Source organism: Cyprinodon tularosa, unplaced genomic scaffold (genome assembly GCF_016077235.1).
Source record: "Cyprinodon tularosa strain WSP-4 unplaced genomic scaffold, ASM1607723v1 ctg251, whole genome shotgun sequence".
NCBI lineage: Eukaryota > Metazoa > Chordata > Actinopteri > Cyprinodontiformes > Cyprinodontidae > Cyprinodon > Cyprinodon tularosa.
In genome coordinates, this window is record NW_024038933.1 from 788,593 (window position 1) to 801,250 (window position 12,658).

General features: G+C 40.1%; 1 protein-coding gene across 1 annotated transcript; it reads left to right on the top strand.

Moving 5' to 3' along the window:
- Positions 1-7,138: 7,138 nt before the first annotated feature.
- LOC119785588 lies at positions 7,139-8,186 on the top strand. Its single transcript, XM_038288316.1, has 2 exons — positions 7,139-7,411; positions 7,677-8,186. Exons 1-2 carry the CDS (start codon positions 7,169-7,171, stop codon positions 8,184-8,186), a joined length of 753 nt encoding a protein of 250 aa, XP_038144244.1. The 5' UTR covers positions 7,139-7,168.
- Positions 8,187-12,658: the final 4,472 nt, after the last annotated feature.

The window sequence follows — 12,658 nt, forward strand, 5'->3', positions numbered from 1 at the left end:
GCGCCCTAACCCCTGTGAGCACTACTTGGGGGTTCTGTAATTTTATCTGAGGTTCTGAAGGCCAAGTGAAGGTCAAACTCACGTCATATTGGGACTCTTCATCAAGCCTTTCAAAGGACCAGTTGCATCTGTTCAAATGAAAGCTTTGATCCAGGGATAGACAACATATCAGCATTAGCAGCAGAATCGGCCCATGTTAGTGACCTTTGAGCATTGTTCTGACCAGCTGGGCCCATATTAATAACTAATGTTTATTTCAGTTATCAGCCATGATGGCAGCTTTCATGTGAATTAAGTTAAATTCAGTGGAGTTTATTCAATTAGTGCCAAGTGATAACACATTTAATCGCTAGACTCTTTTTAGAGATAAATCAACCAGATCATACTGCCAGGTTTGTTCAGTGTTCATCTCTGCATTAAGACAGGGAGCCAGTTTTCTGTCTTTAAAGTTTTTCCTCTTCAATGAGGCCACATAGTCTAAGACAGTATGTAGAGAACTATCAACCCCTTTAGCAGACTCCTCAGCATGTGAAGGGGAATAAACTAAATGTTTGGCCTCTGCAACACTGCTCAGAGACACAGAGGAGAAAGAAAGTGGGAAAGATACTTTAAAATTTATAACTGCATTATCTGATAATGATCGGCTTAAGTGAAACAATCTTTTGGGGGAAGGATAACTTTGTAAAGTAATTGTAAAGGTTACTAGAAAGATGATATCTTAAGCTGCACTTAACATATCACCTTTAATATCACCGTGGATGTTAAAATCCCCCACTATGATCACCTTGTCAGTATTTAACACTAAATCAGATGGGAACTCATCTAAGTATTAAGAGTAAGGATCTGGTGGATGATGCAAAGTTACACAAAGAAGTGGTTGTGTTACTTTGTAATTTGGCTGAGGGAAACTAAAGGTTAAATATTAAAAGAGTTGTAATTAGTAATTGACTTTGGTGTAACCAGTACGTCAGACTGAAAGATTGTTGTTAATTTTCCTCTCCCCTCGCCGTACTCTTTCTCCTTACCCAGAATGTCTGGGTATGTGAAAATTTAAATAACTTTACCTGAAATAAAGTGCCTCATTTTTCCTAATATAATCCTCTTGCTGCTGCCAAGTGTCTGTAAGACAACATAAATCTATTTTATTTTCACAAATCAATCAATTAATTTCAAAAAGTCATTGCCTAACTCTTATGTTAAATGAATAACCTTTCATAGTTTTAACTTGGAGGAATTGGACTGATATGAATTTTAATGAGATTATCATGATTTCCTCCTTTTATAATTTATTTGATTTTGGTCATACGCAAGACACTGTCTGGATGGAGTAATGTGTGGGTAACAGTAGAGAAGCTGCAGAGAGGTCTGCTTCCTGGTCTGCACCCTGGGCTGTCAGGGTTTTGGAGAACTATTAAATCTGGCCACATTCCTAGAAAGAAGAGCTGCACCATACACATCGTTTCAGGACACATAGACAACGTAGAACACCAGAGAGTGAATGATGGCATGTGGCTAAACATGTCGTCACTGGTTAGATCAGAGACGGAACCAGAGAAAATTTAGGATAATTCAGTGTGAAAATTCATTCAGATTAAATTTCTGTTCTCCCCATAAAAAACTGTCTGGGTTCTGGCTCAGTCCCTGGTTCTGGTATTTTTACTTCAGGTGAGCAGAAACAGGCACCATCTGTTGAACTGTTTGAGCTTCTTCAAACCCATGCATGGAACAAATGACACACTGTGTTCAGCCATCCAATCAAAACTGGCCTTGATGGAGGCTCAGCCAATCGCAGCTGATTCTGGGAGGAAGGAATGTGAGTCTACCACAGAAGAAGAAAATAAACAGGAAGGTATTTCCTGTGGGCTGCAGAGCATGGAGAGAGCAGCCAATCAAAGAGCTGTGATGTCAAAGAGTTATTACTGATCAGGTGGCAGTTTCCATTGTTTTCCTCACCAGGATAAGTGAGGAAGACAATGTGGGACACCGGCCTCTAAGATAGATGATTCTGTTTATCTCTGATTCTGGTTCTGTTCTGACTTTCTGCCTAACTACGCCATCAACCCCCATCATGATGAAATACAGAACCAGGCCTGACTCTGAGCCAACCACAACTTTGCTCAGTAGTTCTGAGAACCTTCTGCAATCCAGCCAGGTCCAGGTTCCTCCAACTTAAGCTGGTTCCAATCAGATAAACCATGACTACGTAAATATTACAAGCAATGTCAGAACACTTTGCAGTAGAACAAGGTGCTGTTCTGATTTGATCTGGACCTTGTAGAAAATCACTGGACCGGGCCGAGCAGCTGGTTTCTTTGCAGAGTCGCTGATGTTCTTCCCAAACATCCCTGATGGTTTTGACAGCATGCCCCTGTGATTAAACCTCAGAACCTGGACTGCACCATTCTGCCACTGAGGTTATGTGACCCCCGGTGGGTACGAGCCTGGCTCCAGAACCAGGTTTTATGGATTTTTCCTTGGTTCTCCACCCCCAGCTGCCTCAGTTCAACCCAAATGGCTCGGCACTGTGACACAATCAGCTACTCTCACCTTCAACATGAGGGTGAGGCCCTGGTCTGGTGACTGACCTTCTGAACCTTCAGAACTACCTGACCAGGTGATGTGAAAAATCTACATAATCTCCTGCCAGATTCCCTGTGAAACTGTTTTGACCAGTTGAAGAACCTTTGACAGAAGGCCGGTTCTCATGAAGAACATTGAGGCGGTTCTTCCATCCTGATGTCCTGTGTTCATTAACAGGAACATCTCCATTAGAGGATGCTGATATCAGACTGTTCATTGTAGTGGACCAACGTCATGATGATGATGATACTTCTACCTCTGAAGGTTCTTCCTTTGGTCTGCTGTGACCTTAGAAAGGTTGACCACCATAGAAGAAGGGGGAGAGCACACTCCATCTGCTGAGGAGGCTGTTGAACTGGAGCGGGCACTACTGGGGAACTTCTCTGTCTGTGTGGTGACTTCAGCCATCTTCTATGGTGGGATGTTAGAGGATGGAGAGGATCCAGAGAACCTGCTCAGGATGTCCTCTGGAGACAGACTGACATCAGTGGGACAATGTCTCCCCCTCATGGATGAAGCCATCCCAGAGCTTCTTCAATAACAGACTGGTGACTGTAGGGTTACTCAGGAGCCTCCCCTCAGATCCCTCCTCCCAGAAAGACTTGACTCTGTTGTTGTTCCCTTGGAGGAACTTCTATGCATTTACTATTTGCTTCCTCACTGTGGAGAAGTAAAGGCTGTTTCTGGTCTTTTCTAGTCTCTTCTTTCTAATTAAATTATATTGTCCTCCTGATGATTCTGGTCCTAGTGCAGGTCCAGGTCCTGATTTCGTTCCAGTTTCTGGTACCAGCCAAGGTCCTGGTCCTGGTTCGGATCCAGAATCTGGGACCAGTCCAGGTCTCGGTTCAAGTCCAGGTTCTGGCACCAGTCCAGGTCCAGATCCAGGTCTTGGTTCAGGTCTAAATAGCTATAGACCTGTGAGTCCATCTTCCTGATACAAAAGTTAAGATCAGATCTGATGATCTCTGACAGAACAATCAGAACTTTAATGGTTCTGCCGTGCTCTCCGGGAACTTGGAGGTTCTGACATGTAGGGTTCTGAGCAGCCGATCAGAACCGCTGGGTCAACAGCAGGGCTGACTGCTGTTTTTCAGTTTCCACTCTGAGTTTTTCCATAGAGGGATTTTTTTTCTCCCCGTCTGGAAGAGTGACCTCATGGGGCTGAAACGCAGACATACTTTAACTGCTGTCAGTGTTAGCTGAGCAGAACCCAGCGACTTAGCAGAACCAATTGCCTCAGCAGAACATAGCCTCTCAGCAGAACCAAGCAGCTCAGTAGAACCCAGCAGCTCAGTGGAACCCAGGAGCTCAGTGGAACCCAGCAGCTCAGTGGAACCCAGGAGCTCAGTGGAACATGTAGAACCCCATCAACTAAACCAGTTCTCAGAAAAAAAGAATCTGTGGAAAGATTTAGTTTGTTCAAACCTTTAGATCCTCCTTCTCTGCTTCTTCTTCTTCTGTCAGGGTTTCAGCTCCTCTTCCTCATCATTCCTCTTCCTCAGCGCTCCTCTTCCTCAGCGCTCTTCCCCAGTCTGACTCTGATCTAGAAGAGTAAAATGAGGGAGAGAGAGACGTCTGTTTTCAATTCCTTTGCCCGCCCCCTCTTTTCCCTAACAGGAAGTGAGTACCAGCCCCCCCACTTACCCCCCTTACACACACATTCACCACCACAAACTACCTAATACACCCGTCCACCATAAGTTTATTTTGCATTGCCTGAACTGATCTACATGAACCTACATTTATGTTTTCTAAATAAATCACAGAAGACAGAGCAGATTTTTATGAGGCCCTGCTAATTAAGCTAGGTACATATTTATACATCAAATAAATTTATGCTTCTACATAATATATTCATTAAATAAGCTGATCTTTTTCTTGAATTATATAGAACATGCAGACATAAACTCTACCCTATAAACATGAAAAACACGTTCTTAATCCTCTTAAATTCTAGTCTACTGTTGTACAGAGTTAATTGCTGTATTTTTGTTGTCAGTTTTTTGTTTATCTAACTTTAAAATGTCAGAGTGGGATATTCTACATGATGGGATCATTGCTCCCACCTTCTGGTTTAGAGAAAAACTGCTGGTTCCAGAGGCAGTGAATTACATTCCCTCATTGGATGTGTTGGCCGCTGCTGAAAACCCTACTGCGTGTCAGCAGGGTTCCAGTCCAGGCTGACTGGGGTTCAAGGAGACAGAAACAGACATAGAAAAAGAAGCAGAGGCACAAGCCCCTTCCAGGAAACATACAGCTAGGCAGACGAGTTCTGAGTCAGCTCCCATGTCAGAGAATGAAGAGAGCACAAGAGAATCAGTCAGTAGGTTCGTTAGACACCTTAGGTGTTAAGAACACAACCAAAACATGTCCTTTAGATGAGAATCCAGTTAAAGAATGAGCGGCATTGACTCACAGATGATTAAATATTTATAGGGAGAGGGTTCTCAGACTGTGTATAGATGTCCTTTTTATTAAGAAGTTATCATGATGAGTGCTACCTTTTCTTCTAACAGTCCATCATAGACATCCAGACCCTACCCATCCTCACATTAGCAGCCTTACACAGATTTCTTTAACAGGGATGTAACAGAACTTGATATCAGTAAGAGAACATTGATGTGTGATAACAGCTACCTATTTAGCATTTGCCTATTTTTTAAAGTTGCATTTTAAAGATTTGCTTCAGATTAATTCCCCGTCTTTCAGTCGCACAGATTTAATATGGCGATTAAAATAATCTCAGTTGACAGAATATGATATTTTTGTTTTTGCTTTGTTTTATATGATCGACATGAAGAAGTTTTTTTTCTTTACCTTTTTAGAGTACATGAAGAACTGCTGAAATTATGTTCAGATTACACATAAATAGATTCAATTCCCCAGGAAAAAGGAACTACCTTTGGGCTTGGATTAGGATTAATTCAGTGATATCTGCCTACTGAGCCACTGGTAGGTAAGAGGCAGAATCTGAAGCCATTCTATTGGACCGATAGCTGCTAATAATGATCATTTAATGGGATGATAACATCTGAAGGGGCTGCAAACAGCTACTTAGTATTAACTGTGTAAAATAAGACAGAATCAACATGAGGAGGAACCCCATGAGATGATGCACAGGTCCTACCAGTTAGAACAACATTTTTTTACTTCATCTTCACCAGTGTTGCCGGTAACGCGTTACTTAGTAACGCATTACTGTAGTCGGACTACTTTTTTCAATAACGAGTAATCTAACGCAACTACAATTCCAAAACTAGTAGTCAGATTAAAGTTACTTTTATAAAACACCATGCGTTACTACTGCGCGGGTTGTTTAGGTCAACTATAAATTTTTTCTTTTCTTTTTTTTTTGTCTATCTCTTACGAGGTACGTCATATCTGTTCCGCGGCGCCAAAATCAGATCAAAGATTCTATCTCGTCAGATCAGATGTGATGTGAACAATGAACATGGAAGGAGAGAAGTCCGCCTTTAGCAGCTGGAAATACAGGCATTATTTTGATTTTATTTCGGTTAAGGATGACAACATTAAGGTCCGTTGTACACTTTGCGCTGGTGACAGAGTGTTGTCTACATTCAAAAACACGACATCAAACCTAAAAAAACATCTGGAGAAACAGCACAGCACAACGAAGCTGACGGAGCAAGTCCCACCCGCAAAAGACACAGGTGAAGGAGGTCCCAGACCCAGCAAGCAGAGGAAGCTGGATTTCGGTGTAAAACCAGTAAGTGGGGCGGAGTTGAACAGGATGGTTGGGCATTATGTGGTCGAGGAAATGCTGCCTGTGAATACTGTTGACTCACCATCGTTTCGAGCCATCATATCTAAGATCCCTACCAGTAATGATACCGAGCTGCCTCACAGAACATGCTTTTCTAGTTACCTGGACAAACAATATGAAGCGATGGAAAAAAATCTGAAGGCTGCGCTACATGAGGTCGATTTTGTGTCAACAACAGCTGATATTTGGACAGCTAACAATAAAAGTTAAATCGGGGTGACATTACACTGGCTTAGTAAAGACACGTTAGAACGTAAAAAGGCCGCTTTAGCATGCAGAAGAGTGCGAGGGAGACACACGTATGACGTAATTGGACAAGAAATTGAAGACATCCACTCGGCGTATGGGATTGGGAACAAGGTGGTTGCAACAGTGACAGATAACGGCTCGAACTTTGTTAAGGCGTTTCGAGTTTACCAGGCTGTGTCTAGCGATGATGAGATGGAGGAAGAGCCAAACCCCGATGATGACGTCACGTTTTTACCTATGGCAGAACTCTTGTCAGCTGAACATGAAAGTGATGCCGAGGCGCAGATTGTGCTTCCTCCACACCACAGGTGTGCTTCCCACACAATCAACCTAATTTCCACAAACGATGTGGAAAAATATTTAACATCTAATGCGGACATTAAGGTTGTTTACAGGAGCAGCACAGCAAAATGCTCAGCTCTTTGGACAAAAGCAAGTAGGTCCACCAGCGCATCAGAGGCAGTAGAGGAAGTCAGTAGAAGAAAGCTCCTGGTACCAACCTCCACTAGGTGGAACTCATTTTTTGATGCTTTGAAGAGGGTTACAGAAATCCCCATGAATGAGCTGAATACTCTGTGCACAAAGCTGGGAGTGAAATGCTTCAAAGAGAGAGAATACCAATTCCTTAATGAATACTGCACGGCCACAAAGCCCCTGACTGTGGCTCTGGACATTCTCCAAGCAGACTGTCCTTATGGAACTTTATTACCAACACTGGAAGTCCTGATGCAGAGGACCCTGGCTGTCAAAGATGCCCTTTCCACCATGACCGCAGGCCTTCCAGATGCTATAGTGCAGGTATGATCCACGTTTAAGCTATTCCACTTAACACTATACACATTCACAATGAGAGTCAAAATGCTCACTTATGCCAATATTATGTTCAACAGTGTGCTATTTAATAAAAAAAAATGAATAAATAAATAAATAAATACACATACACAAACAAATGGGATATTTACATCACAGCACAAAAGAGAAAAAAATGAAAAGAGAAACAGAAACACAGACAGACAGGTTATTGCACGTATCCTAAACATAGCAATTTATTTTTATTTTTCAGGCGGTCAAGACCCGGTTTGGTGATCTCCTGCAAGACAGAGATGCCCTTCTAGCAGCTGTGAGCTGCCCAAAATTCAAACTCAGGTGGCTGAGAGATGCCGATAGGAGGGAGCAAGTCAAACAGCTTCTAACCGAAGAATGCCGCGCAACTGCTCCTCCAATACAGAGCTCTGCCAGTGTGGCCAACACAGCTGTCACCCAGGGTGAGATGGACTTCTTCAATTTTGAGGCAGAGCCAGAGGAGACCTACTCTGCAGAAAAGGAGGTCATGAACTACCTGAGCTCATCCCATGATCTGCAGATCCTGCATCGGTTTACAAACATCAAGAAGATCTTCATGAAGTATAACACTCCAACCCCATCCAGTGCTCCTGTGGAGCGTCTCTTCAGTCTGGGGGGTTTGGTACTCACGCCAAGAAGAAATAGACTGTCTGACCAGAGGTTTGAAAAGCTTCTGTTAATGAGGTACAATCAGTGGTTCACCTGCCCCACCCCACAGTTCCTTGCATAAATACAACTAAGTGAAGTCATGAATACAGATACAGGTTTGATTTTTTTTGTAAAACTCCTTGCTGTTCTAATGTGGGACAACTACAGGTTCATTAAAATGTTAACTATAACTTCAGTGTTACAGTAATTCATACAGATATATTCAATCAGAGTTAAATGCATGGAGTCAAGAATGTCTATTGTATTTTGTTTTTGTTTAAAGAAGTGTTTATGTCAAAATGAGCCAAGAAAAGCTACTTTATTTTTTATAGGAAGTATTTAAGTTGGATTTAAGGGAGTCAACAAAACCGTTTTATTTGTAATAAGTATTTCAGTTAAATATAGTGAAGAGTATTTAGATTTTTTTTTAATATGGTTTTATTTCCCTAAAACCAATTTTTGCTGCTCTAATGTTAGACAACTACAGGTTCAATGTGATGTTCAATATAGGCCTACATGTTCATTCATTTATCCTGAAGGAGGGGGGGATATTAAGCCTATGTACTACTTTTATTTTTTGAGTTTTTTGAAAAAGATATTTTAAGTAAAGTCAAGAAAGACTGTCTTTTATTTATTCTTCATTTAAAAAACAAGTAAGCCTATTTCCAGAAAATGTTTGCAAATGTTGGAGTCAATAAAGTGAGTATTGGCAGAACTGGTGGTCATTTTCATGTTATAGGGCTGGGCCGGGGATCTGCTGAAAGTAACTAAAAGTAATCTCATTTAGTTACTTTTAAAAGCAAGTAATCAGTAACTTAACTAAGTTACTTTTTAAAGAAGTAGTCAGTAGTCAGTAGTCGGATTACTGTTTCAAAGTAACTGTGGCAACACTGATCTTCACCATAAGGAAATGTATTTCAGATATAAATACATATTCAGCCAAGCTGATTAATATTAAAAACAGCACTTAAAATTTGTAAACATTTCTAGATATATGAAACTTAATTCTTACTTGTACAATTTGGTATTTTACTTTCTGAAAATTAGTTTCTTGTGCAAAAATATAATTTAGAAAATCTGGTATTACAGTTCTAGGAATGTGATTTTGGGCAGGAAGAAGGAATTTTAGCGCTTTACAAATAGAGCAATAGAGAGGAGAGTGCTTTAATACATGAAAAATGGCCTTCCATAGATGACTTGATATGAACCTTAGCAATATATTGAGCAGCAATCTGCTCCTCCACCATTTTCATCTCCTTTGCAGCTGGTGCTTTGTCTTTTAAAAATTTTAACTGTCTAATTCTCCATTAAAATATCTAGTTCCAGTGGTGTGAATAGACACTTCCTGTTCCTGTTGTCATGGTGACATTGCATTAGTGATTCACTGATAATGGCTTTTCATACTTTGTATGCACATGCTGAACTCTGAGCGGATCTACTCAGAGTTGATTAAACTAACCCAAAGCAGCTTTTATGAAACTGAAAACTCTGAGTTTCCAATCTTAGGCTAGATCAATTCAGAGTTGAGAATTTTTGTCTTAGTTTGTTAAATTGGTTTTGTGTAACAGGCCTCGGATCTCTTCTCAGCAGTTTGAGCTGTTATAAATTAGTTTGTTCTGCAGTTCAACTTCTCTGATTTATTAGCTGGACTTGAACTGGATAAGAATAGTCTGACCTGCGCCCTGCTAAATTTGAGAAAACAGTGTTTTAGAAGATGTGAAAAGGCTTGTCACAGACATGGAACTGCTGGTTCCGCCTCTGGAACCAGCAGTTCTTCTCTAAACCAGAAGGTGGGAGCAAGGATCCCATCATGTAGAATATCCCACTCTGACATTTTAAAGTTAGATAAACACAAAACTGACAACAAAAATACAGCAATTAATTCTGCACAACATGAGCAGTGCCCTTTTGTTCTGAGAAAGATGCAATACCTGGTTTGATCTCCACAGCTGGCACTCTGGGTCACTAAGCAAGACCCCCACACAATGGCAGCCCACTGCTCACCAAGGGCATGGGCTAAATGCAGAAAGTCAATTTCTCCAATGTGAGATCAATAAAGTTCAATTATTATTATTAGTTCAGAGGTTCAAGGCTAATATTTTTTCAAACAATATTAATAATAAAACATTTAATTTGATAAAGGCTTCTCAACAAAAAATAAAAAACAAAACAATGGGGAAATAGCCAGAAGCCCGTACCACAAAGCTGGCTAAAAAAAAAAAAAGAAAACCAACCTCTATACTCTAATCTGATTTATACTTCTGTTTGCGGATTCTTTTGCCGTTTTATCAGCCATTTTATTTCCCTTTAGCACCAAATGTGTAGAAACCCATATAAAAACTGCCATTAATCCCATCATCTGAATGCGATACAGTATTTTTTAAATATCTAACAGTAAATCAGAGCGACTTTGTTAATGATTTATTTTTGGGCTGATTAATGACGACTTTGAATCTGTGCAATTCATGGCTCTTAATGGTCTAATCTCCTCAATCGATTCTACTGCCATTATTATGCAATCATTTCTGCAGTATCTATAGATAAGCCTTTATTTATCTTCCTCCCTATATTGATTTGATTAAATGATTGAACTCTAAATCTGTAGCTGTTTGTAAAACTGACCAATCAAATGATTTATTATCTGCCATTCCGTTTCCCAGCAGGGCTGTAAAGTTTACTGTGATGGATGATTCTGACTGTATGCCCCCGTTGACCTTTACCCTGTTGTCCCTGTTGTTTTTATCACCTTTGTGTCTAAAAGTAAAAATCCAAACAATTGAGAAACTCTGTGGGCCAGGCTCAGAAAACCCATCACAGCATCAAGAAACTGCAGGGTCCAGCCAAGTAGTTTCTTGGGTGGACCCAGTTCTAATAACTCTGTATTTACTTCAGATCAGAACCATAAAAAAGACTGAAAATCAAGCTCTGACCCAATCAAGCTTTAAAACAGAAAAGCACCCCCCACTACCACACATACACGCTACTTTGTTTTTTTATTCATAGTAGGACTTCACATTGATTTAGATACATTTTAGTTACTGCTAATCCTGCTAGCTACATTTACCCTAATCCTGACCCACTGGTGGCTGGCTGATAGAGGGCATTAGGGCACAGCCCCACCAACCCAGTGACCCTGATTAAGACATACATTTTTTTATTTTTTTTTATTTTATGATTTAATTTTAAATTAAAATGTTAAATATTTCAAAATATATAGATATATCGTTTTTTGATGTGCAAGATAGATATTTATATTTTATTAAATATGTATTATTTAATATTTACTCATCATATTTTATAATACGATGAATAAAGAGTCATTCCATTTTTCCTCTTGTTTGTGACCTATTTGCCACCTAGGGCGCAAGAATGTTAACCCATTGGCTGAATTGTATTTCAGGGGCTGCATCCTCCTAAGACCGGATTCATAGGCCAATTACATCATAGCGTGGTGCTCATATTTCAGGACCCCTCGTTATGTGACCTACAAATGTGTCCTTTTTTTTGCCCGATTTGAAGAACTGGTCCGATGTACCCTATGTAGCTTTGGGTATCCCGTGATTCATTGCAAGTCCAGGCAAGATGGCTGCTCTGTGCTCAGAGGAAAAAGGTACTTGGCACTAAATAGTGGTGAATATTGGAAATGCAGTTTATTATAATACAAGTATGTGAATAGATCTGTCTAAAACTAATGAAAATACTTTTTTAAATGAGTAACTAGTCAGATATTTGCGGGTAACCAGTGGTTTATTGAAATGTTTTTATCTGTTATTGTGTAAATGGGTTTGGCTGTAATTTAAGGACAGATTCTAATATATCTGCAGTGTGGGGACTATAAATCTGATTGGATTTTTATTTTAAAATTGCTATTTTGCACAATTTGCTTTACTTTTACTTTTGGGGATATATTTTTATGTATACATTGTTTAAATTTACTTATATCTTTCTACGCTTTTATATCATAACATTATCTTTTATTTGTTCATGCTCCTGGTGGTTGCCACCTTTATTCCACTCTGCATTCTCATGAGTGTTTTCGTTCCCTTTACGATAAAAGAGAAAAAGAATTAGAAAGAAAGTTCATTATTCATTCTTTTCCTCCTTTGTGTGTCAAACTTCACAGTTGCTAAGCAATAGAGCATTCGGCTGTGAAAGCCGCAGAAGGCTAGACCTGTTTGAATCCACAGCCAAAACTCTTCTCCTTATTTTCAAAGGATCCAGTCCAGGTAGACGAGTCTTTGGAGCATGCACCCTTTAAAATTGAACACATCCACTGACTCTCGTTAAAAGTTGTGCATACACAGTTGCTCCTCTGCAATACAAACACATAGGACGGCTCAGGGTGAAGCTAAGCAGCGACTTGAGCTGACAGGAAGTATATTTGTTCACCCCCTCCAACCACAGTGCAGCACTTTATAGAAAAGGCAAAGAATGATGAACATTCTAGGATTCACATGGAATATAATATAATATAGTGTACTTTTTCTTGATGTTTGTTAATTTGCATAGTTGCTCTTGAAAAAACACATTAAATACAGTAAACAGTAAAAAGTT

Excerpts from the sequence above, each read along its gene's own strand:
- LOC119785588 (XM_038288316.1), top strand. The coding sequence starts at position 7,169 with ATGAATGAGCTGAATACTCTGTGCACAAAGCTGGGAGTGAAATGCTTC. Across the intron at positions 7,412-7,676 it reads TTCCAGATGCTATAGTGCAG|GCGGTCAAGACCCGGTTTGG; the intron begins GTATGATCCACG and ends TTTATTTTTCAG.